Below are 27960 nucleotides of genomic sequence, written 5' to 3'. Positions count from 1 at the left end.
AGCTACCATGTGGTGTAGTGTGGTGGGGGCAGCCCCATCATACGTGAAGCAGAGAAAACAAGTTTCTTGTCCTCCCCTGCTAAACAGCGTGCAGGGAATAAGCCTTCATCCTGCACAGGGCAGGACAAGCCACTGTCTGGAAGCATGGTCTACACAGTCCAGTCTCCACATGGTGTGGTGGGATGGGGCTATTCAATAGTGGGGGTGAGGGGGCTTGCCTGCCAGCCACATGGTGCTTTGGAAGGGGAGGGGGCTGCCTTGCACAAATGTGAAATGCAGAAAACAAGTTCAGCAACCTGCTGAAATGGGAATAAGGGGACTTCGAAGGAGGCGGGGTCCTTTCGAAAAGGAGCCCCGTCGGGACGAGCCGCGCAGCAGCAAGGCGCATCAATTTCGAAGTGCCGCGGCCGCCCGCATGCTAATGAAGCACTGAATATGTATTTCAGCGCTTCATTAGTAAACTTCGAAATGGCCATTTGCGTGGCCATTTCGAAGTTTGGGGCTTGTGTAGACATAGCCCCTCTGATATACCTTAAAGTAGTAGAGGCATGGTTAAGGGTGACCTGAGATGATTCTCACAAGGCACAAATAACTTGCCCAAGCATTTTACATTGAATGAAGGAAGATTTTCTCCTGGTATTGGAGAGGTTTATCACAGAAACATTTAAAAGATTGCTTGGTGAGACTATTCTGCCTGGATACACAGAAAGGTACCTTTGGACATACTATTGTTTAACTGCTGGGACAAATTGTGAATAAAGAAACAAAAATTTAGTTATTTTTTTGTATTGAAATTCACCCAGTAGTGAGTTTCCGCTGAAATGAACCCAATCTTTGCATCTCAGAGATCAGTGATCACTACCAGGCAAAATAACTTGGATAGCTTTGGTTTTGTTGGTATGAGACCACTTGTCCTGGCCAACTTAAAATGAGTGACAAAATACTTTAGTTCACTACTTAAAACAGTCCTTCAGAGAAGGAGTTGTCAAACTGAATGCCAAGAAGGGACCAGAAATGGACCAAACACACTGTTTTCTAATATTTTTTAAATGTTCAAATGTTTTCTGAGCATGTTATAGTTTCTGGAAGCAGCAAATAATGTAACCAGCTTCACTGACACTATTTTAATGTTCTAAAAGCATGCCCTAGGTTATCGCACATTAATTGTTTGGATGATTACTTAGAGATTTCATGTCTTCAAGCCAAGTCTAAAATTAAGGCTTGATAGGAATATTCACGGTGGTAATCTACAAAGAAAAATGTGCATATATCTGTACTGACTAAAACAAATGTTCTGTAAACATCACAGCAGGTATATAATTTTCATCTGTTAGCTATACTTACAACACAGGTCAATACCAAATGTTTCCAATTTCTAGCCACCTTCTCTGAGTTGCTATAGTGAGAAAAATCTGTTTGTAGTATATATTTTCGTCTAATTGGTTAAAACATCTGCATTTTTTGTCAAATACACTTTAAAACCAAAGTCCATCTCCTGCCACTGAGCTGCGAACAAAACTCCTGTTAAGTCCAACTGATCCAGGGTGACCTGGATAAATTGGAGGATCGGGCCAAAAGAAATCTGATCTGGTTCAACAGGAAGTGTAGAGTCCTGCACTTGGGACGGAAGAATCCCAAGCCTGGTTATAGGCTGGGGACCGACTGGCTAAGCAGCAGTACAGCAGAAAGGGACCTACGGATTATGGTGGATGAAAGGTTGATATGAGTAAACAATGTGCCCTTGCAGCCAAGGAGGCTAACGGCATATTAGGATGCATTAGGAGGAGCATTTCGAGCAGATCTAGAGAAGTCATTGTTCCCCTCCATTTGGCACTGGTGAGGCCACATCTGGAGTACTGTGTTCAGTTTTGGATCCCTCAGTATAGAAAGGATGTGGATGTGCTGGACCAGGTTCAGCGGAGGGCAATGAAAATGATTAAGGGGCTGAAGCACATGACCTATGAGGAGAGGCTGAGGGATTTGGTCTTATTCAGTTTGCAGAAGAGAAGACTGAGGGGTGACTTAATAGCAGCCTTCAACTTCCTGAAGGGGAGCTCTAAAGAGGATGGGGACAAACTGTTCTCAGTGGTGACAGATGGCAGAACAAGGAGCAATGGTCTGAAGTTACAGAAGAAGAGGAGTACGTCAGATATTAGGAAACGGTACTTCGCCAGGAGGGTAATGACACTGGAATGCGTTACCTAGAGAGATGATGGAATCTCCATCCCTAGAAGTTTTTAAGTCCTGGCTTGACAAAGTCATGGCTGGGATGACTGAGTTGGAGTGGATCCTGCTTGAAGCAGGGGGCTAGACTCGATAACCTCCTGAGGTCCCTTCCAGCCCTCTGATTCTATGATTCTACATTCCCAAGATTGGATGATACAAGATACAGCATAAAATGAGGGAATACAATTTTGGTACTTGCACTAAAATAAAAGGAAATTACATTTATTGGTCACAGATCTAATATTGCTGGAATAACACTTGCCATTATAGAGATCATCTGAATACCTATTTAACAGAAAGTAGGCTACTTACCTATAAAAGCTTCCCTGCTTGACTGTAAAAGTTTTCCCTGGTTCTACAGCCACAAAACCAAGTTCTGATTACCAAAGCCTCAATCTTCATACAGTAGCCTACTCTTATTTCTGTCTCACGGACAAAGTGTGTGACTCCGTCCTAGCTAACTGCAAAAGATAGCAACTCTGCTTAAAGGGATGATGTTGCAGGTGGGCGAGGAGTACCAACACTTTCAGTGTGTTCTATTCCAAGTAGCCACGGTTTTCCTTGAACAGATCAGCTAGCCATCCCCATTGCTTTTCGGGGCTTGCACAGGTTGAGAAGTTCTCTTGGTCAGGCCCTGACGTGATATCTTGTTTTCACTGTCCGAAAACCTCTCTACAGGAACTTCATAAAGAGAAAAAGGGAAAGATCAGACTATGGCATTAGCAGTTTATGTTCTAAAATATGTAAATGACATATTCCCCTAAGAAACATCTGAATCTTTTATATCAGATCCTTCCCTAATCATCTGTGCCAAAGGCTATGGATGATGCCTTAATAGAAGTCAAAAAGCATTGACATTACACCATTATTAGGTTCTGAGGCATCATTTAAACTATGCTAAATTCATAACAATGCAGAACCAAATCCCTTTAGTACATTGGAATGTGAGGTCAACAATATTTGGCTGAAGGTTTTTTTTTTCATTGAATTTTTACAATATTTTCATATAAGCCTTTTTATTTGCTACATTTCACATGCTTTTCAGCTTTTGCTATTAATTGATATAAGTGTGTGATGAAGCAGGGAAACTGCCAGTCAGCACACCCCAAAGCTAAAGAGTGCCTTTGGGCCTAGCTAGCCCCACCCCACTATATCTGCAGCCAGTACCAATCTTGACGTGGGGAGAAAGGAAGAGAGACAGACTCAGTTTAGTACTCACTGTTGATGAGGCAGAAGCTAGCCCCCACCCTCGACACTTGAGAGAAAGAAATGCTAGCCTACCAGCCAAGGCAGCCAACACGGAGTAAGCACTCAGCCACGGGAGACTGCAAAGGGGAACTAGAAGCTTGCAGCACTTGAGCCAACTAAGGTAAGCAAGCTCCAGACATTGTGGACCTTGCCCCCAACAACATGTGGCTGCCCTGCTTGAAGAATGCTGAGATCATAGTAAGATGTCACCCACAATCCAACAGGGGACCCTGCAGGAAGCAAGCTAGCCAGCAACCTGGACTACAGGGATCATACCTCAAACTGACCAGACATGTAGAAAGTCCCAGGGCAGTAGATTTTGACTCTTTGTTTAGTGCAAACAGCCCTGCATCCCAATTCACAGGTATACATACACAGAATTCTGAGCCAGGACTGTTGGAGAGGGAGGGCCTGGGTTTGCCCATGTCTCTTCCTCCTCTGCCATAAAGACTGAGACTCCTCAACCAAGTAGGGGAATGAGAGCCACAAGCTCTGATTATTAGACTGTCTGGCCTTCCAAGCTACCTGTTATCGCATTATTCTAAAAAAAACCCGCTAGATTTCATAAAAGATATTTCTCAGTTTTAAAGAGTTACAAAGTAGACAGTCCAACAATGTTATATATCCTATAGTCTAAGTTCATTAAGAAAGCTGCATTGTAAATTAGAGCAATTGCATACCTTTAAAGGAAAAAAAAGTTTATCATCTTTAGTCATATTTATTTCTATTGTAAGAAGTAATTCTACACTTTAAGCGCCAATCCCCAGCTGGGCATAACAGAGAGAGCTTGCTGAGTGACTGAGTCATTTCTCTACGAGAAGAGTGGAGGTAGATTGTTGCCATGTTGGCGGGCCTTTTCAAGGTCCATGTCCACACTGGCCATCAGACAAACTACTGACCTTTGTGTCTTCTACAGCAATAGCACAAATCTAATTTTGGGCCCTCAGCTCAATTTGATTAACAAATTAAAAAGAAAACAAACAAACTCTAGTCTGTGCTAGGGATCTTTAGTAAAATATTTGCATAGTTGCTAACTCAGTTTTAGCTCCACTGTTAACGATACTGACTGAGCTTCAATATAGATGGCTTTTTTGGCTCTAGTATCCATTTTCAGCACACTGCTGAAATGAACAAACCTGTTCAATTAAGCGCTGAAAACAGGTGCCAGAGCAGGAGTCTCAGCTAATGCCAGTGCTTCCTGAAAGAGTGTTAGTAATGGTGCAGATTTTTTTGCTAAAATTCCTTAGCCTAGATGAAACCCAAATATCCATGCTTAGTACATTATTAAGCAGTGGAGACCAGTGTTCAACACAAGGGCCAAGAACTCTCCATAAACTCCCAGTTGTCCACAGAGTTTCAAACACTTCAGGAATGGAGGTTGTTCGTAACTCTGAAGAAAACATTCTGGTTTTTCTTTCAAAAGTTTACAACTGAATATTGACTTAATACAGCTCTGAAACTTTACTGTCCAGAAGAAGAATTCCTCTTTAAATTACCTAAACTTAAATGATACCAGCAAAGAAATAGTTTCCTTACCTTGTCAGATCTCTTTTTAAACATTCCCTTAATTTTTTTTTTTTTTAACTTTTAACACAGTTCTCTGCTACATTTGCTTTTTTGGCCTCTCATGTTGCCTGACTGTGTACTCCTAGTTCCAATGAGGTATGTGATTGATGAGTAGTTCATAACTCTGGTGATCATCACTGAAGTTATACTGAGTACAGAATTTATTATGTTCCTTAAACTATTTCTCCACTTTAAATGAGCTGCAGCTCATTTTTAACAGTTATGCTCTGTTCTAGCACCATTAACTCACAGAGTGTGATCTCTCCGACATAACAGTGAGAAGCCACTGTTCTAGTTGACCAGCTGTCACCATCTTTGAAAAGGGGAACATTTTCCTAAGTGTTTACATTTCAGTTCTAAATGTGCTGCAGCTCCAGGTTTACCCCATTCTGTGATATTTCTATATGAGTCACAGGTCAGAGCAACCCTCTGGAGAAACTGAGTCAAAAATCTAATCACCAACAAAGTAAAAGTAATATAGAACTCCTGGAAGCTATGCATTTCTGGCTTAGTAAATTGGATTATATATGGCCATGCAAATAAAAGATACTGTACTATTTTATTACAGAAGAATCAGTTGGAGAGGAAATGAAAAGTTACTGTTAGTTCTTCTGGTAGATGTGAGGCTTAGTAATCAAATAAGTTGTCCTGGAATGTGATATGCCAAATATTACAAACCTGGTTGGAAATCTCCTTAATGAAATGCCATTATATGTAGGGGTGCATATGTTCAAATACACATTAAAAATCCCTCCAGTTCTAGCTGTTGGTCTTAAAAAACCCTAAGCCTTAAACTTTCAGGTGTGATATGCTGGTAAAAATGTGGGTGAAGATCTGATCAACTCCTATCCTATTTCAGGTCAGGAATAGCAGAGATGTGGCAAGATTTTGGAATGGCTATCTGCTGGGGACAGCAGGAGCATCAGCAAGTGAAAAAGTACACTGGGGGACAGATGCTATTTGTGTGAGTAAAGAAATGCTGTCAGATAATGACTGCACTTACCAGTTTTACTTGGGAATCTAGAATTTCACCAGAAACTAATGCTAGACCAAAAGTGGTAGCTGTTACTGAAGGAATTCTGATTGTATCCTGAGAATAGAAGCAGCAAAGAATTTTCTCCTTAATTTGTAGACTGTGATTTAGTTAAATTCTGAAATGGACCATGAGGAATTGGTGTGTGAATACTCTAACACTGAAGGATGGGAAGTAGTGTTAAATCAAAAACCAGTTGGGTAACAAAAGATTTTTTATTGTTCATTATGCAATGCTCCTCTTCTCTGTGCACTTCACAGAACAGTTGTTGACAGCCCCTGGAGAAAATTTGCACGTTTAGGTGTACCAATAAGGAATCCAGTTAACAAGCAAAAGAAGACTTTGTTTTCTAAACATGGCAGGGTGTCACTGACATTCAGTTAGAAAAGATACATCATACATATAACAGTGCCAGAGTTGTGGAAGAATTTAAAACACAGCTCCCACTGTCAGCAACTGGAAACCTCATATATATTGCAATATTTGATATCATGTCTAACAGTGAGAGCAGTATTAACATTGAGAGGCACTGCAAATACTTATCCTTGGTGTCACAAAGCCAGTTTGTTGTTTCAGGGTCAGAGAATATTGATGGGGAAAAGGATCATGCTTATGACAAAGCTAGGAAAAAGAGAAGTTACTCATCCAAGAGAGACTGTCTTCCCACACGTCTGCTAATAATTTCTTGAAGGAACAGCAAAATCCATAGTCCTTACAAGACTGTGAACCAGGACTGACCCAATCCACATGGTTAGCAGTGATGTTTATTGATGGAAGTGTGTCCTACTGATATTCAAGCAGCAAAAGGTTGAAAAGAACAAAAAATCTGTTACGTGTGAAACAAAAGAAATGTTGCGTCCTTATTAACTTGCAATTTCTTTTATTGTGATCCACTTGATAAATGTGACACATCATGTTGTTTGTATAAAGCCTTAGTCAGCAGGGAGAGATGGCAAGGCCACTTTGGCACCACTGCTTTAATCTGTCATCTGATGCAAGTGCATGCCAATGCACAGGAAAGGCAGCAGAAGTTATTTATTGCTGGAAAGGATGCGGCAGGAGAAGAACAGGCAGGGAGGAGACTGAATTTTCTTGCAGTGTCATCAAAACATTCTTTACTGAAGATAGGGGAGGGACAGATTTTTCTATTGCTGCTGTCGTATCACAAAGCAGTATTCCTGGCATTAAATCTGGGGACATTATTTATTCCCCTAGTGCCTTCTAATAACTAACAAAAACTTAGAGTGCACTTAACATTGGAGTAAACCCCACTGAACCTGGCACTTCTGTTCTTTGAGAAAAACAAGTATAGAAAGGGGTTCCCTTAAAAAAGCTGAGTTATGTTGAAATAAAATAGGGAATAGACTTATGGTCTATGGCCATGATGTTCCAAAAGAAGGGGCATGTATTATATAATATAAAACAAGAAAATGACACTTATTGGCAAGTTGCAACTCTAGATTTCTCTTACTGCAGCTTTCCGTATTGTATCCTTGAGTGATAGATTCTAAACATAGCTAACTAATTAAACAAACCATGCGGCATATCTAAGCTAAACTTTTATTTCTATCACCATCCAACACAGCAAATAGCTTGGAAATTTACTTTTCAAATTACACTTATACTAAAAAGCATATAGAGAGTCTTAAAGAATGATCCATTGCAGAGTGAATTATTTAAGTTACCAAGTTACAGTTGATCCACTCAGTCATATTCATATCTTCATCCACATAATTTTCTCCCAAAATGCAGATTTTTCTTATGATGTGTTGTTCTTGCAGTTAAGCCCTGCATCATCTTGCACTGCTTACACTTGACACATTTTCCTTTCTTACTCAGGGAACAAATTTCTTCAAAATATTAACTGACAGAATCTGTCTAACACTCCAAAGCCATGACAACTTTTCTGTGACAAAAGTATGGGGGAATACAGGAAGCTATGTTTGTGCTGAGTATTGTCTTCCCTTTTCCTTTCTAATCCACTCTGCCATTCCTTTCTATAGTGCCTCCATCTTTCCCATATATTGTCTCTCTGTCTTTAAGGCTATGTTTACATTAGAGGGTTTTGTTGGCAAAAGTGGCATTTTGTCAACAAAACCCGGGGAACATCCAGATTCCCCAGGCATTCTGTAGACAGTAAATCAACAGAACAGAGCCCTTTTGTCAACAGCCATATCTCACTTGCCATGAAGCATAATGCCTCTGTCAACAGAGATCTGTCGACAGAAGCCAGTCTGGATGTTCTGTGGGGTCCTTCTGTTGACAGGAAGGGCTACCTGGTGTCTAGCTGCACTACTTCTGGTTGTCCATTTTGTCAAGATAGCAGCTGGGCAGTCCAGCTGCTCTCTGTCAACAGAGTGGATTGTTTTGCAGTCAGGCCGCAATGTGTTGATGGAAGTTTTTTTTGGAAGATATCTTCCAACAGTAACTTCTGTCGACAGATTGCTCTAGTGTAGACATAGCCTGAGTTACTGAAACATTTCCTGTTATTGTGTTCTAAGTCTGCGACCCTTTCTTCATGGGAGACCTATGACTTCTACAGCATATTGAAAACAACCATGCCCTGATTTGAAGTGCTAGACATCATTCAGAGATAGCTTGCTACACCTGTTTCTTAGTCGCTTCGATGGGAAGACAGTATGTCTCTGTATGCAAAACAGAAGAGAATCCTCCCAGTTTAAGCAAAATGCTATCGTAAGTCAGTAGTGGGCAATCTAGGCTAGTGGATGCAGCCCTCCTATATCTCAAAGGGCTGCAAGACTGTTGTAACCAAGATGGTCTCCCAAGACAGGGTACTTTTGCTAACTGTGCTTGCGCACCTAGAATTTGTGGGGTGTGCTGATTGACCCGTAGCAGCTCTTTCATTGAATTCAGAAGGAACGCAGCTATCACAATCTATGTTGTGTGCAATCAGAATGCACCTTACTTCACATGCTCTTGCTTTATATGGGTGTCATTTTTGTAAAACCATGTTGCCCTCCACTGTTACAAGTCATAATATCTACTGAGGTATCCACTGTATGTAATCTTGTGTTTCTGAATTTTCAGCCATAAAATCATCAGTACTGGGATTGTCTTTATTGGTTTTCATGGCACACAAGACATCACAATCCAATAATAATAATAATAATAATAATAAATAGAATTCATTGTTAGGAGGTTTCTCCTATTAACAAATGTAATGCCAACAGACCACAGTTGTCTATAGACAGAATGAAACCTGGAATCTCTGGAGCTTAGTGCAGGAACCTTGACTACATGACCTAAGGGCCACCTCACTTTCAGCTAAGGCTGTAGAGCAGACTCATTATTCTCTCTGTAAGTGGTCTCAGTGCCACTAGATGGGACAGTACACCACACAAGCTTGTTGTTCATTGTTTACTTTATTATTAATTGTGTCCTCTGTCATCTATCATGATATTTACACCATTCATATACTTGCAGATGATTGTAATTTATGCTGCAGCCATTGTTTGTTTTGTCACAAATTTAGTCCTTTTTCACATACCAATTGATACAGCCACTATTTCTTCATGTGGTAGCTTTTCCTGGAACACCTTTGGTTTGTAAAAATCTTTCTGTTACACAGGACTAAGTCAGGGATTTTTAGAATAACCTAAGGGAATAAGGTACACATACCCTACTGCAATTTAATAACAGTTGGGTACCTAACTCCCTTGAGAGCCCTTGAAAATCCTAGCATAGATACACCATTTTGAGTAAAATTGCAGCACAATCACTCTTAGAAGAAGTATTTCCTAGCTGCAATGTGAGTTGATGCCTCTGGGCAAAAATTTCAAGAACAGATGCCCAAAAGTAGGCTCCTAAATCCATATTTAAGCACTTGAATAAGTGGCCTAATTGTCAAAAGCACTGAGCACATACCAGTAGTTTAGATGGAGTGTCTTGGTACTTAGCATTGATAAAAACTCTACTTTAGGTTCCTAAATACAGATCTAGGAGAATAATTTTAGACACCTAAGCCTGCATATTTTGGCTAACTTGTTTCTCCAAATGTCTTTTTGCCTCTGCCTCCCTCAGCTAATTTTGTCAGTGTTTTTCTTTCCCTCTTAGTTGCACCAACCTCTTTTTCTTCCTTATACAGCTAGATTAAAACAAACCATTTTGTAGTTTAGCCACCAAAGATGTCACCTCACTCCTCAGTCTTTAACAGGCTTAGTTTCTTCCTCATATTCCCCAACCTCTGGTATCTCTGAAAAAGATTTTAATCCACTGAACCCTAACACTGACAAATTCTATTTTTAGTCCTGGGGGAATTCTGCAATTGTTGCATCTGGAGTCAGTCAAATTGCAGAATTCCCCCAGGACTTTATTTTCTGCTGCCATTAACTTTCCCTGCAAGCCCTACTGGACATTATGTACTGTTGTTTGGTTACCTCTCTTTTTTGTTGTTTCCTGAGCAAAGCTGTTACCCTCACATTTGTGAGATGACGCTTATGGAACTACACTGATTGCTTCTTTTGCCTTGCATTCTTCTTGTTTCACGGGACTTTTATTCTCTGGTGTCTCTTAGGACTCTTCATTCTTCTTCCACACTCAGGGATTTTCATTCTTCCACTGTTCACTAAATTTCTCAGTATTCCCAAATTTGCTGACTTGAATTCTAAGCCTATAGTTCTGCAGCACTCTGTGAAGCATTCCTTATAGTGCTGGATTCAAGTAACTTGTAATCAATATCCCCAAGATCTTCCTTGTTATCCTTATATTCTCAAAAAGTTCTTTTCTTTTGTGCTCATCAGCAAAATGTGAATCCAGGATAGTTTTTCCAACGGGTTAGAATTTCCATATCTTGAGATCACAATGCCGTCATCTATAAAAATTTGGGTAAGGGCCTCCTGAATGCTGATGCACATTTAGCCATACTGGCTACTCAATAGCTATCTGGGTAATTAACTTGTCCCCCGTGAAAGATAATTTGCAGTACTGAGTTCACTAAAATTTGTGACAACAAATTTTCATTCTTCCTCTTCTCCAATCCTGAAGATTTGCAGTCTGTTGTTTTCTCTTTTGGATCTCTCTTCCTGCACCTCTCAGTATTTCTCTACCATTTTTGCCACTGAAGTGTATCAGACTTGGAAGATATTATGCTTCCTATACTCCTGCCTTTTCCTTTCTACACAGAGTGCATCTGACATTCCAAAGTGCGAATAAATGATCATGCCCCAACTGAAACGATCTGCTCCAGTTTCAGTTATTGGAATAAAACCACAAAAGTTTCAGTTATGTCCTCTTTGTCATCATCTGCATAATTTACTTCTGGGTTACTTCATGTTCTTGTATGTGTGGAGACAGTACTAAACGAAAGCACCTTTCTTCGCTATAATTCTTGTGTAATTCCTGTCATTCTGAATACAGTTCTTGTGATAAAGACTGTATTCTTTTTCTGTCTTATCGTGTATGATGACATTACATGCTTGATTACTGGAGTTATTCTAAAGCATCCATTCTCACACGTGACTACTTCATTTAGACCTGCCATAACAACACCTGCCATTTTTGGAAACTAAGAAGTTGTTATATCCATGCATGAGTAGGAACCATTAAATACAGTCTGTTCTCTTTGCAGAAGTTCTTCTGATTATTCATGAACACCAAACTCTCCTCCATCCATGCTTCTCTGTTAACATCCAATATCTTCTCTCTATTCACGCCTGTCATTAGAAACTTTTCTGAGATCACTCCCTCTTCACACATTCCAGAAGTTATTCTTGATTCTAGCAAAACTCCCATTTGTGCCCTTTGTTCCTCCATGAACTACACTTAGCAGGAATTCCCCAAGAACATTCAGGATATGCTGTACCTTCTAGTCACACTTCTAATGCTGAAACACTTCCTATACTGTCACAATGAAGTTTCTGAAGGCAGGATGCACCCAGTATATTAATTTATTAAATGTAAAGATTTTATACTACATCTTGGTAATCAAACCTTTAAATTAATGAGATTTTACTAATTTAAAAGATTCTGTTATTAGTTTGAGGAAATTCCAAGCATAACATTTCAGAACATTTTAGAAGAATATCATTGATATATACCAAGCACAATTTAAAAAAGTTAATCTTTCATCAAATCTTATCATATATTCATGTTCTTTTTTGTCTGCCTTCTCCTATCCCGGGTGAATAGTATGCTGTGCAAACAGAAGATATCTCCTTTACAATCAGCCTGTTATACTCCCTGATGTCCGAACATAACTTGTAACGTTACAGTGAATGAGAGTGTGAAGTAAAAAAAATTTTGGCCTCACTGAAAATGGAGTAGATTTGCTGAACAAGAGATTGCTGTTTCCATTAAAATGTATTGATAATCAGTGTTTGGATGAAGGGCAATAAGGGAAAAGTATACAGCCATTTAGAAAGGTTTTGGTGAAATATTATTAAAATAAAGATTAGGCATTTTCATATTCAGTGGAAGAAAACGTAATATTCTGTCGTGTGTGTATATTTCTGAAGATGCACCCCAGATGAAAATTAACTGTAAGTCCTAGAATAAACCCTTTTAGCACAGATCTTGAAATGCCTTCATTATTCATAGAAGAAAGATATATTTGGCCATTAGAAACACCTTCTTTCATTAATATCTTTGCAACAATACTAATTTTACAGGTTAACTCATTCTACACATATCACTAAGAGGCCTTTTAATTTATCGTCATTTCTTTTGCAAGGATATTCAGCTGGAGTTGAGGTTGTTAGTTGCACTTGTTACTACTGTTTATTAAGCATAACATATATGCACAAGCGACAGCATGTGGAGATTCTGGGTGACACTGCCACCAATAGGCAACTACCTATGTTGTGCAGGGGCTACACCAGTTTCTGGAACAATACAGCATCAGGTGCATACAAAGGTGGCTTATAGCCAGCTTAGTCCCCACTTCCTCTGAGCTGCAAAGTTTTGTGCTGCACCTTCAAGAGGCACAGCAAAAATCACATCCTAAGTAATGTAACATCAGTCTGCAAAGAAAAAGGTATTTCAGCAGATTTTTTTTCAGCACTATTTCCATTATTATTGTCTCTCATGCTAGGTAACCCATCAGGATGCACTCTAATGGGTGACCTATGTCCCCTGAATTGATAAGTTAAAGCAAGTCTCATTGGCTTCCACACTATTTTTCTGTTTGTACCTAAACAATGTCAAGAAAGATATGAGAAACCTTGACAATAGCCTGCACTATGCAGATCACTGTTTACATTATAACTGATAACTACAGAAGACTGAATTGTACACTGTATCTGTCGATGATAATATTACAACTGGTGCATGACCAAAGAAAACAGACATACCATATTTCCTCCACAGCCTAATAACACTGCCAGTCTACAGCATAGGTGCTTTGGAGTAAACAAAACTCTTGTGGCATTATTATTTAAACAAATTTAAAAAACAGTTTTCTTTCACAGGGAAACAGAATAATAATCTTATTTTCATTTACATAAAACATGTTGGGGCTCCTCACAGTTCATCATCATTTCTATCCCATAAATATAAAATAGTTTCATATAAATAGTTTGATACAAATTTTACATGATTCCACTCTACTGGCAATGCCAAGATGCTTAGGTTACAAAATATATTATGAAATTATTTGCCAAGATATGTAGGTATGAGAAGACAACAAATAATATACACTGATTAAAATATACAATGCCAAGAAAATGCAACACCGCTAAAAATCAAATGAATAGACTAAGAAACATTATTCACGGAGTAGTTAGCCATTACAATGACACCACTGATAAAAAAAATTAACTAATTTTCCTCAATATCAAATTACATATAAATTTCATAATTATTTGTATTATACTTGTTCTAATATATTTTAACTTAAATACAAACAGTTATTTAATGATATGAAATTTTTGAATGAAACACAAATCTAACTGGAAAACATTTTGTATTTTTACATTTTTATAGCTAATAAAATGCTGCCAGAAGAGTTATGATGTAAACATATATGCCTCTAGAAAGTGAAGGGAAATATACTCAGTGTAATTTCTTTTGAGGAAATATACTTACTCTTGTCTATTTTGGTTAAACTATCATAAAGAGTATATTTCCAATAGTTTATCCAATCAAGAACCTGTTTATTGCATGCACATTCCTGAACTAACCTACATTTAGAGGAACTATATCATTTTCTGGATGAAAAAAAAAAAACTTCATCAAGATGGTCATAAAACTCTTACGTGATAGAAAATCATTTGGTTTACAATAGCTTACAAACTTAGAATGTCCCAAAGCAATTTCCAATGCAATGAGGAAGTGGAATACTGGTAACTCAGTGACAGTGGAGGTAAACATGACATCAAGGTGGTCACCATAATTCTTCATATACCTTTTGATACCAGAGTCTCTTACTAAGGCCTGGTATAATCTTAAAAAAAATTGTGCCGAGTACTATACTGTAATTAGGTTGGCCTAATCCTTAGTGTAGACGTGGCTAAGTCCACAGCTATCTCATGTGGGAGAGACGGATTAATTATACTGATGGAAAAATCCCTTTGTAAATGTAAGAAGCATCTATGCTACAATATTCTAGTGCATCAACGGGCAATCTAGGCCAGTGAATGGGCCCCATGCGTGGCCCTTCTTCTTAGTGGGCTGCAAGACTGTCATAATCACAATGGTCTCCTGGGATAGGGTAGTTTTGCCAACTGTGCTTGTGTACTTAGAATTTGTGGGCTTGCTGTTTAAACCATAGGAGTGCTTTAACTGGATGCAGAGGAAGCGCATGGCTCTTACAGTCAATGTGTTCCATCATCATCCATCTCACTTTATATGTCCTTGTTTTATAAGGGTGTCGCTTTAATAATTTAGGTAGGAAAATAATTCCACAAATGGAAACGAGCAGAATCTGGCAACCCTGCACAATAAAGATAAACAAAATGTCTCATGGACCAGGCATACAACTCTGATTGGCTGTATGTTGCCCACCACTGCTATGGTGGCACAGCTGCATTGCCGCTGTACCTGCTGTCATGTAGACATGCCTGAAGAGTGGGAACATTGCCAGAGTTATCCCCTACTCTTTTCTGAGAGTATTATGAATGTTTTTCTTTAACATGCAGAATTATAAGACGTTGAGTAGAAGGACCTCAATTTAACTACTTACTTAAAGGCTGATACCTAGATTTAATGTCACTCAACAAATTACCCACTCTAGAATAATATAATACTGTCACCACTGGGTACAACATCAACTGTAGTGTCCATCTGTATCCAGAAAGCTTCCCTCCACCAATGAGACTTCTAACAACTGAACTATAATAATATTTCTACGAATTATCTTACTTTAAGGGTATGTCTGTGGTACTGTGGGTTTGATGTGCTGTGATTGATCTGCCAGGTTCGATTTTGCTGCGTCAGTGAAATGCAGCAAAATCAATCTCTCTGGGCTCTGCCGTCGACCATGGGGTACTCCTTGCCGCATGGAGTAAGGGACATCAGTGCAAGCCTGAAAAGCCCTGATTCACACCAGGGAACAAAGCCGATCCTGATACGTCAATTCTAGCTATGCTAATAGCATGGCTAGAATTGTGTATCTGGGATAGACATTGATCCCTTACTTATCAAGGTAAGCAAATCAGAGAGCAGAGGGGCGGAGGGGAGAGTCAAGAATTAGATTAAGCCAAGTATGCAAAAGAGCCCCTGTAGTGTCCCAGAAAATTTGCATCCTGGTTCAATCCACATGTTAATGTGTCAAATTTGAATATGAAAGAGAGTTCAGCGGTCTCTCTTTCCAAAGCAGTGTGAAAATTCTTCTTCAATAAGACGCAAACTCTTAAGTCATTAACAGAATGGCCCACTCCATTAAAATGTAGACTAACTGGTTTGTGGATCAGCAGTATTTTGATGTCTGTTTTGTGCTCGTTAACTCTTTGTCTGAAAGAGTTTGAAGTCTGTCCAATATACAAAGCATCTGGGCATTGTTGGCACATGATGGCATATATGATGTTAGTTGAGGAACATGAGAATGTGCCCGTGATTCTGTGACTAACCTGGTTAGGTCCACGAATGGTATCTCCAGAATAGATATGTGGACAAAGCTGGCAGCGGGCTTTGTTGCAAGGAAAAGTCCCAGGACTGGTGTTCCTGCAGTATAGACTGTGGCTGTTGGTGAGAATCCTCATAAGGTTGGGAGGTTGTCTGTAGGAGAGAACAAGCCTGTCACCTAGGGCCTTCTGGAGTGTGGCATCCTGATTAAGGATAGGTTGTAGGTCTTTAGTAATGCGTTACAGTGGTTGAGTTGGGGGCTGTAGGTAATGACCAGTGGTGTTCTGTTCTTGGCTTTTTTGGGCCTATCTTGGAGTAGGTGGTCTCTGGGTATTTGTCTGACCCTGTCGATTTGTTTTTTTTATTTCTGCTGGTGGGTAAATCAGGTTTATGAATATTTGGTAAAGATCTTGTAGTTTTTGGTCTCTGTCAGTAGGATCAGATAAAATGCAATTGTACCTAAGGGCTTGACTGTAAACAATGGATTTAGTTATGTGTGCAGGATGGAAGCTAGAAGCATGTAGGTAAATATAGCAATCAGTAGGTTTCTGGTAGAGTGTGGTACCGATTAGGCCATCCTTGATTTGTACTGTAGTGTCCAGAAAAAGTATCTGTCGCATGGAGTAATCGAGGCATAAATTGATGGTGCAGTGCAGATTGTTAAAGTCCCTGTAGAATTTTTCTAGAGACTCTATACCATGGGTCCAAATCAGAAAGATGTCATCAATGTATCTTAAGTAGAGGAGAGGTAATAGGGTACGAGAGCTGAGGAATCGTTGTTCCAGGTCCGCCATAAATATATTAGCATATTGTGCGGCCATGCAGGTGCCCATAGCACTTCCACTAATCTGGAGGTATAAATTGCCCCCAAATCAGAAATAATTGTGGGTGAGAACAAAGTTAGAGAGGTCAGACACCAGACTGGCTGTGGTGACATCAGGGATGGTATTCCTGATCGCTTGTAATCCATCTTTGTGTTGAATATTTATGTACAGAGCCTCTACATCCATGGTGACAAGGATGGTGTTGTCAGGAACTTTTCCGATGTTTTGTAATTTCCTCAGGAAGTCAGTGGTATCTTGGAGATAGCACTTTAGAAGCAGTTTTGCTTAAACTAAGTGAAGCCAGTACAGCAGCTCATGTAAATAGATTTATTTCTATTGCGGTCAACATTAGAACCAAGAGAGGTATACCACTTCACATCAGTTGAGAATCTAGCTTGATATAAAATATTTTTCTGCCCTCACTAAAATAAAATTTTCATTATTTATAAAATCATATGCACCTTATGTTCCACCTGAAGTCATCATTCTCTGCTTGTGACATCACACATATTCCCACAACAACCAATTATTATGAGAATAAAGCAGTTGACCATAGTTTTGAAATAAGTATATTAACTTCTTAAACAAATATTCTGTTTTCAAGAAAGTTGCCTGTGTAATGAAAGAGAAGGGTGTGACATTGATTTAAAATATAATCCCCTTTCTCAAATATTTTCCATAAGATAACAGCAGTTTAAAGTGTGGCATTATTCTGAATAGTGGCTATGAAAACAGCATTGTGCGCTTCCATCTGTAATACACACTAAAGACTGGTAATTACATTAGGTCAATTTACAGCCCAAAACACAATTTCTAAACTTTAGTTCAGTAAACTCAAACAGGAATGTGAAACACAAGTAATATTTTTTCTGATTCACACATCCACACAGGTTACAAAGATTCTGTGGTCCATATTCTGCTCTCATGTACATCTGTGCAGCAGCACTGTTTTCAGATTCTGTGCTTGCTAACAGTTGTGTAGTGAGCACACGTATGAGACAAGAATTTGACTCTTCAAGTCAGAGCTTAATTAACAATCCTGTTAATGATGTGAGTGGGAATAGATTCCAGCTTACTCTCACATAGCTGTATTAACAGCAGTAAAATGTAGTTAAATCTTATTTTTGTCACTGATGTAGGTATGCATGAACATATTCAGGTATTATAGCTCTTGATTTACAGTTCCGTTTTTAAAAGTCACTTTTCCAAGTAAAGCACCACTTAATGAAAAATGTCCATTAGTGGCTAATAGTTTTAAATAATGATGAAATTAGTGTGGTCCAGCAATATCTACCTGTCACATTCCTTGCAAGAGTCTTAGATTCTAGTTCATTAGATCTCTGAATTAAGATAGTGTTGAATAAAATAACATAAGTGGCATTGCCTAGTAATTATTAAAGAGCTATGAGAAAATGATTACATTTTAATCTCATTGTTCCAAAAGCCCTGATTATGTTTATTTATAATAAATAATGAAAAATACAGAAAATTTTAGGTCAAAATAAAAAAAAAATTCAAAACAAGAATGCCCAAGTGAGCTTCAAAAGATTCTGTGTATTATTGATAAATTATTTCAGATATTCATTATCATAAGCCAGCACTTATGTTTTATTGCACTAAATTACATTCCCTTTGCTAGAAAAAACTTGCTTGCGATGGTTTGAAGTAAAAGTTTTGTTTCCTGTACTTTCATTGTATAGTTAGTACTAGTGCAGAAGCATTCCTAAGAGACTTAATTCTATTGAGAGAGGGTTTGTAAGTGTTGAAAATAAACTCAAGATGGAGAATACAAAAGGATATGCCAAGGTAATGATGGCAAAATTAATGACCACCAATGAGAAATGCTGAAATTTACTCTTGATTATTTTACTGTTCTCTTTATTACTCAGATTAATAAGGACATTGCCTCAATACATTCAACAAGTTGTCTATATTAGAAAGCACAATAGTTCTATGCAGCTGATGGTCACTGTGGATACTGGGTTGCCAAACCTTTTATTTAAATGTTTATTGTTATAAATACTGTTCTCCATATTTCTTAAATATTTAATAAGATTACATCTCCTGAGAAAATATAGACATACTGCAGCGCTTTCTCACCCACCTGGAGAAGTTGAGAATCATAATTATGTCAAAAAAGCAAACCAAAACTGCCTTTTTGTTCAGCCAGTTAATGCTTAGCTATGCTTAAGGTTCTATTCTATATCTTACACTGTGTTCATCAGCATAAATGCCTCTCCACAGTTTAATTTAATCTGCAATTTCTTAAAGGAAAAAACTGCATTCCGACACAAAAAATGGAATATTTGTGTTTGGTGTCTTAAAAAATTAGCACCTACTTTCTGATAATACCTAATGCAAGATATTATGCCCAAATTTAACACATCTTGGTTCTAAGATGCACAAACCTAGAACCCTATTATCAGTAAGGACAGAAATCTCTAGGCATGCTCCTCATTTTGTAGAGTAAAAGTAAAACTAATGTGTAATTCTATAGAATCAGAACATATCTCAAGCAGAGATGACTAGAAGCCATTTGACATTGAAAAATATAGGTGGAAAATAGAAACTATTGAAGGGCTTTGGGTGTAATCTTCCATTTCCTTTACAGTTTGACTAAATTTATCTTCAAGTCAACATTATGTTGAAAAAAACTCCATTTTTATGTAATTTAACAATACAATATGGATTGTTTTATAAACATTACATCTTGTTTTCAAAACTTAAGTATTTGTATTGAATTACATTTTTCACACATTACATAACATAGACACAAACAAGTAAAATCTTAACATGGCTTAGATGAGTGACAATGCAATATACTCTTTTTTAGTCATGACTACTATAGTCTGTCAGATGTAGTAAGATCATGTTTATCCATACCAATTGCCTACTATTATCTTGCTTGATTCAGAAAACTTGAGTAAAAATCTTTGAAGGACTGAGATACTGTTAAGACAGTTATATACATACTTAGTAGATTCATAAGGTGTGTCTACAATTAAAAATGTTATGCAGGGTGCTGTAAGCCCTAGACCATTCAGAATAGAAGCCTATTAAAGGTGATAATCCTAAACTATTTAATATGCGTCTTGCTATGAAACAATTCTACCTCTCCAAAAAAGCAACAAAACAATGCTATATACAACCAGAAGTGAAAAACTGACTCCAAACATATCACATGTTCATGGTGATAACATCATCTCCCATGCTACCTAACTGATATTTGACATCACTATCTACAAACTGTTGGAACCCTCTTTCTAATGATGCCAGGAAACCCCAAAAGCTCATGAGATGTGGGGATTCTGTGTGTGCTTATGAGTGGAGGTTCAGCATTCATTTAACCAAAGCCTGACAAATGCCTACTTGCAGCATATCAGAATATAAACTGTTCATCTTTCCAGGGGTTCTTTCTAGCTCCAGTCACAAGTACTTTCACACTAGAAGGTTTTTACGCCACATAGATTGAATTGCTAACTTAAGCACTGTTCAGTCTCTTCCCAGCAGCTTAATATAAATGCAATGATCTAACACAATGCACTATTTCAGAAGGTCATGTTCTTAACATATCAACAAAGTCGAGGCAGAGATCCATTCTGTCACTTACCTGTTCTCATGGACACCTCTCTTCCCTATTACAGATAAGCAAACTGATAAGCAAAAATACTGTAGTCCAAAAGGAATGATGAAGCATGAACCACAGGCTGCCAAGAACAGCATTCAACATTGCCTATGTACAATTCATAGTACAGTTGAAGATGGATGCACAACCTAGACTAGTGCCTTTAAAATGATCATGCTTCCATGTACTTCCTAGGTTACAAGTCTGGATTTCACATAGCATTTTCATGACACCTTGTTACTTGCAGAATTTCTACACAATATTTAGTGAACCTATTTCCCATTCCTACAGAGCACCTACTAATTCAGAGTATAGCTTTAAATTCATGAATAGGAGCTGTAATGACACAGCCAGTGTCAATGTTAGCGGTATGTGTTTGCTTCCTTTTAGAGCCAATCTAGACATGTAATGAAATGTGTCTGGAGTGCAGGGTTATCTAAAAGTTCTCCACACTCCCAAGAAGTAACAAATTGACAGTAAAAGAAGTGTCCAACTTATCTTTTACTTCACTGGAAATTATGGGCCAAAGTCATCCCTGATAGACCTTTTATAGACTGGAAACGAGACAGGGCGCCGTAAAGTTGATACAATGCTGCTAATAACTAATTACAAATTGACACTACAAAATCTATTAAGAAATGGGGGGAAACAAGTTAACAATATTAATTTAAATCAGTACATGTCTCTGAGCATTTAATCTCACCTATGAGAGGCTAAGTTCAAGGAAAAAAGTCCAATTGATCACAGATCCTATGAGAACAGTTAATTACAGATCCTGTTAGTTTTAGATGCAATCCCCAAATTCTATGATCAAAATAGAGAACACACCTGGCTACTCTTATGGCACCAGACCAGTCACATCCTGATACATGAATGCTCCAAAAATTGTGGTACTTGGATGGAACTGGAACATGACAATTTCTGGTTGCGAGTCTCAAGTTGTACAATTTAAACAAACAAGAAGTTTAGTTATTCCAGTATGATTGGGAAAAGGTGGACCTTCATGCATCCTGGCCCAGTCTCAGTATTAGGACTGAAGGAATATTTTTAAACATTTATCTGATAGAATTTGGGGCTTGGACCAAATTCTGCCACAATTCAGGTGGATTCATTTGCTTGACCAGGTACTTGAAGTGTCTGGATCCAAACTGTCCTGTGGACCAGCAGGAAGGTTTGACTTGTTCTTGCTTTGGACGTTTAAAATGGGCTGCGCTCAGAGTCACTGGATCCAGCAGGACGCTACTGCCAGATTTGGCTGCACAGTCGGAGGTCCGGATTTGCTTTTAGGAGCAGTGGGAGCATCCAGTGAGGAGCACGGCAGCGAGCGCCGGCTTTCCCCTTCCTCCCGGGGGGCACCGAGGTACAACCACCGCCTCCGGGGACCTGCCAAACTTTGACAGGCACCCTCCCCCGCGCGGCCCTGATCCACCCGCCCCAGCCTCCACCTCCCGCCGCCCCCAGGCGCAAGGTGAAACCAGCGGGCGGCTGCTCGTGCACTTTGCACGGCCAGGCGCGGAGCCGCCTCCATCCCTGCGCCCTCCTCCCCAGCAGCGCCGCGGCACATTACGCCCGCAGCCAGCCGGGCGGCCGATTCCGCACGTCCAGCGCCGCCGATGACTTTACCTGGACTTTCTCCACTCTCCGGGCGGCTCACGCCGCCCATCCTACCGCTAACTCTGCCCCGCGCTCGCTCCTTCCTCCTTCTCCCTTCTGCGAGGCCTGCTGCGCTCCGGCCCCACGGCAAGTAGGGGGAGGCAGAGACCGAGGGAGGGGGCAGTGGGGGAGCGGGGGGAGCGCCCCCCCACTCCACTGCCCGGTTCCCCCCCCACCCCAGCCCCTGCCTGGGCGATTTCCTCCCCGCCCCGGGAACTCACCAGGCTCGGCTCAGCCTTTCCCAAACAAGCCCCCCGCGGCTGCCGCCCCGCCCGGCCCGGCCCGGCCCGGCCGCCCGCCCGGGCTGCTCCCGTACCTCGTAGAGGTCCCCCGAAGCCATGCTGGGCAGCCGGACCTGGCTCCGCGGCTGCCTCGCCACCTCGCCGCTCCCCCGCTCGCCGTGGAGTAAACTGTGTGGTGCGGAATGACAGGCGCTGGGGCCGGCTGTGCGCAGAATCGGAGGCGAGGCGAGGGAGGCAGCGAGCGGGCGGGCGGGCTGGCGTAACCAGCCAGCCGCTGTGGAGCAGGGCGCTGCGCTCAGTGGCTTCGGCGAGCCCCCCTCCCGCCGAGGGGAGGGCTGCGCCCGACACGCGCCGCAGGGGAAGTCCCCGGCCCCCCCACCCTCGCGCGCAGGCCGCCCCCCTCCCCACACCCGGCGCTGCCCTCCCAGCCGGGGGCGCTTCAGAGTCTTCCAACAGCCAAACGGGGGCGAGCTGAGTGGAGCCCGGCACAGCACCGGCCGGAGTGGCGCGGCCCGAGCCTCCCGCCCCGCCAGGCCAAGGGCGGGACAGGGTAGGGGGAGCGTGTGTGTGTGTGTGAGGGGGTTACAGGGCGGGAGGGGAGTGCTGGGGGTTTCTCCTTCCGCCTCCTTCAGGGACAGGACGGCCACCGAGGAACCCAAGGGGGTGGCCGTGGCTTCTTCGAGCCCTGCCCCCGCCCCCGGGCCACTGTCCAGGAAGTGGAGGTGATAGGGGCTGCCTTCTGATAACCACCCGTGAGGCAACCACCAGGAGGCCCTGGTGCTCTTCAGGCCACTCTTCCCTTCCACTGACTCCTGCCAAGTCGCACCCCCTCAACAGCCAGCAAAAAAGGGAGGATTTCTCTGTCTTGGTTCAGCCCAGCCACTGGTGGGGTGGCGGCTGTCAATGGAGCTGGCCATGGCCGGGTAGTCTTCATCACACTTGATGTCTTTTTGGAGAGCAAAATATGTGCTCCTTTCTTGGAGGATGGACGAAGATCAACTTGCTCCAAAAGGCACATTTACCTCTTTCTTCCCGCCTTATAGCCCCTTTATTTGCAACAGCAGTGTCTGAGGTGAGGCGCCTTTGAGAAAAGTTTCTTCACAGAGTAAGTTTGCAAGGTACCTTGTGTTCCACCTTTGCTTGGTCTCTAACATCAAATGTTGGGGTAGCCCATTAGTGTGTGGAATCCATGCAGGGAATGAAGAGAGCCCACTAAATGAAGGAGTCCTAGGTCCATGCTTAATGTTAGCTTGATACTGTTTCATTAGAACAGAAAGTTACTAGCAGACTAGCTATGCCCTTGGGCAAGGTTGTCCAGGAAAAAACCGGAAGAAAACAAGAAAGAATGCAGCTGGGGATTCCATACTCTAGAACACCCAGATTAGAAGTCTTTTCATAGAATCTGCAGAATACTCATGATGGAGCCTCTGCTTTCCATAGGATGGGATAGGATCTGAATTTGTGTGCAAGGAAACCATCCAGGTACTTGGACATTTGGAGCAACATTTTGACTAATATGTTTGAGGAGGTAAATGTTCTTTTGCAGTTGGGTGACATTACAGTGACATACAAGATTGCCGCAAGACTTCACAACCCCAGATCAACCCAACAGGGAAGACCTGATCCCTCATCTAAAAAGTAACCTTCTCAATAACAGCTTTCTTGACAATGGAGAAAAATGCAAGAGGATTCTGCAGTACTTTGATAGAACCATTGCATCCTGACTTCACAGAGATCCTGTTGTCATCAAACACTGTTACATGGTTTCAGATTTGAAGCTTTCACATCCTTGTAAGTCACCTGTAAATAGCGTAGTCCTTTGCATGGTTCCTGGACAGATGGCGTTGGATGCTGCCACAGTGTGGCTTTGTTTTGAGCTTGTTTTCCATTTGCCCACACTTGATTGGTATTTGACATTTTGGTTGTATGATCTCATATTTTTGAATGCTTCACCAATGCATATGAATGTGAGATTTTTTTAAATAGAGACAGATTTGAATAGAAGGTGGCAGTCGGTGATCAAATATTATATAGTAATTCTACTTCGTTATTCGTAAATTCAGTTATTTTTGTCTTGGCATTGCATTGTCTTCTGAATTTTCATTCACAATGAAGGATTCAAATAAAATAAGTATTAAATATAGCAAAATGAAATAATATGATTAGTGACAGAAATTTACGAATGCTCAGTACTAACAGTTGGTTTATTTTAAATTTTATATTCTCTATTACTCTGACAAAAGTATTAGATATAATATATGTTGACTGACTATTCGGCCTACCAGTATCCTGAATTGTGAATATTATATCTGGTGATTATGAACTTGCCAGCTAACCAGTTTACTATTGAGATATGGGTCAATAAAAACTATTTTACAGTAATTTGGCATTTAAAGCCATTTATGGTCATGTGGTTTACCACATGATATGATCAATTTTAAATTCCTAAAACCAAAGCTAGTTTGTTTACAGAAAAGCTAATTGTTTGGTAAAAGAGAGTAAGTACAGGTTTGCTTTATGCTTCCCAATTTTCCATTAATATTTTAATTTTTGAGGTCTGATATTTCTGAATCCTTTCATCATATAACTACTAAATATCATAAAATATCCACATTTGGAGCATAATTAGTAATTGCCACCATACAGATTCCTTAATGCCCAAGAAATATATTACTGGATAATCATACACAATGGGTTTGCTTTGATGATGTTGCAGAACTACGTTGTCAGAAAACAAATTATTTTATAATAAACTGGGATTGGTAGTTTACAGTAGCATCTCAGCCCTTTAGAATGTTCAGTGTGCAGAATATTCCTTATAAGTTGCTAATTTTTAATTCATTGCTGTTAAAAATCTAGTTTGCAGGACACATCTGCTCCTTTTTTTCTCTTTTCCACAGCAAAATATTCAAAATGGCAGTCAAAATAATTGAGTCACTGCTCAAATTAATCCCACAGCTTCCTTTTAATATTTTTTTGGTAAGAATTAATTGCAAAGGTGTCTAAAATAAATTTAAAAATGTCCCTTTTCCAGTTGTTGAAGAACCTATGGTACATATTGATAATCAAGATCTCTTTATTCTTCCATGTCCTAATGTTCTCAAACCAGTGACAATTAGAACAATCATTCTGTAGCCACTTGTGGAGAAACTTCCAGGAGGTGGATGCATCCTTTCAGGAATATTGCACCATATTTAGGTTGTGAACATTATCGATAAAATGGCTTTAACAGCTGTTATAGTACAAGTTGGATCACAAGCTAGGCCATCATTACTTGTTTGATACTTTAAAAAGAGGAATGCTTTAGTGAATACTTTGAAGAGGGGAAACATCTTTTTCCTGATTACTCATTCCTTGTTTTTAGAATGTGCAATCCCTTGGGGATGCAATGATGTGTGAGTCAATAGTAAGGAGTAAGATGAGGACATTTATGAATATCTAACCCATGAAAAGTTTATTGTGGTCGCGATGATTTTTTCCCCCTGCTTTAAGTACGTTTGTCAAAAAATGCTAGAGATATTTACCTGCTTAGTGAAATACACATTGTTTTTAACAAATCAGTTTGTCTGAGTAATATCCATTTGTCTTTCTCAATAAGTCAGAAAGAAAGTCTGACAACAATGGAAATTTATTATTAAACTGTGTTTCATTTTCTACTGACAGTTTTTGTGGGGAACAAATAAGTTTTTAAATTTAAGAGTATACATTTTATTCTGAAGTGGAGTTACTGCAGAATTAAAGTTGTGTTGTGAAAATCACATTTTTGGACACTATTACAAGGATTGTACCAAATATTCATAACAAAATATGCATGTATACTACCTTTTTATTATTCCCTATTCCCTACCAGTTGCCACCCCAAGAGACAGTGAAAGAAAGGCAGAGATTCTGAGAATGATGCCCAGGAATCACACAGGCTGTGTCTAGATAGGCAAATTGTGCAATGCATTTGCATATCTTTTGCTGACAGTTCTATTGGGAGAGGCTTTTCTGACATTTGGCCCATCCACATGGAGTTAGATGTCAGGAGAAAACCCTCTGTCGAGACATCCCTTCTTCCTCACAAACAAAGTATATAGGGATGTCAACTGAATGCTCCCAACAGCGGATCTCTTCTACGCACACTTGACAGAACTTCTGTTGTGTTTTAGTGACAGTAGTGGTTTGTAAATACAGGAAAGGAATGAGATGAGTGATGGGAGTCCGTAAACATGGATCTTTCAAGATGAAAAATGAGAGGTGACCAAAGTATTAACTTTGTAGTGCGGAGGAAGGAATGGGATTCAGAGAACTTGCAAAGGAAGTCTTGACAGAACATGGCAATTGTCTATGAATAAGACAATGGAAGTTTTGACAGAGCTGGAGAAATGCATGCTGATTTTGAACAGGCAAAGAAAGGCGTCAGAAACACTGTCAAAGGCGTGAAAACAAAGAAGACATTGGACAGCAAGATATGGGAATCATCAACTTAGGGATGGTAGTTAAAATTGTATGACTATGAAGTAAGTATGAAGGCAAAATAGGAGGGGATTGAGATTCGAGTCACTAATTTGTACACTTTGTAGAGAGAGAACGTTGATTTTAAAAGGTGTATTCTTTGTACTCGTGATAATGCTGAAACATCTTCATTTCAAAGGTAAACAAATGGTTGTAATCATTTGGTTGATTCTAGATTAAAAAGATGTTCACTAAATTATGTACAGTGAAAATCTTTATAAATTAAACATTTTAAAAGGCTAGCCAAGATATCACAATGTATTTAAAACAAATGGAAGGTAAGAAAAAATAATACAAATACTCTTCGAGAAATTGGACAGGTATCCATCTGTCTTTTTAGACATTAATACCCTAACAACTTTGTATAGAATGTAAGGACTGATTGAATCCAGTGATCTTCATATGTGAACTGAATGGTATTCCTTGAGCATGGAAAGTATACTTTAATTGCAAGTATTGTTAAAAGCACCTTTAACCTGTTCTGTTAATGTATGCTTGCTGCTTTTCACAAAAAATATGACACGACTTTGTACTATTTTGTCTTTTCTGTTTTGTGGGAATAATTCAATACTTTGGCCCTGGATGTGTGAGAAAATGGATGCTAAGAAAATATCCAGTAAACTACCCCAAGATGTTAGGAATAAGGGGATTTTGAAGTTGCTGGGGTCCTTTCAAAATGGATTCCCATCTGGACGAGCCACGTGGCAGCGAGCTGCGTCAATTTCGAAGTGCCGCGGCTGCCAGCATTCTAATGAGGAGCAGAATATGCATGACCATTTTGAAGTTTTGGGCTAGTGTAGACACGGCCTCAGTGTTTTGTGCTGTTATTTAGCTCTAATTTACCCCTAAATGTCTTCTAAGAATCCAGGAAGCTGTGAAAGTGGTGATAATGCTGCTGACATTATTGACTGCCAGTGGTTCAGCAAATTCTCTTGTCTGGCACCATTCAGATCCCCAGGGTGCCGGATTAAAGAGGTTCAACCTGTACTACATAAGTGACATGGAAATACTGGACATATTTTTCTAATA

At 40.0% G+C, this 27960-nt stretch overlaps 1 protein-coding gene across 1 annotated transcript in view; it reads right to left on the bottom strand.

Moving 5' to 3' along the window:
* CDYL2 (chromodomain Y like 2) overlaps positions 1-27460 on the bottom strand; it is a 94204-nt gene extending 66744 nt beyond the window's left edge. The window contains exon 1 of the mRNA XM_075008812.1: positions 22509-27460. Within this exon, the coding sequence (XP_074864913.1) occupies positions 22509-22532 (24 nt within the window). The 5' untranslated portion in view covers positions 22533-27460. The remainder of the gene's footprint in view (positions 1-22508) is intronic.
* Between the last annotated feature and the right edge of the window lie 500 nt (positions 27461-27960).

This window comes from Carettochelys insculpta, chromosome 14 (assembly GCF_033958435.1).
Source record: "Carettochelys insculpta isolate YL-2023 chromosome 14, ASM3395843v1, whole genome shotgun sequence".
NCBI classification, from domain to species: Eukaryota; Metazoa; Chordata; order Testudines; family Carettochelyidae; genus Carettochelys; species Carettochelys insculpta.
This window is presented reverse-complemented; position numbering and strand designations above follow the sequence as displayed.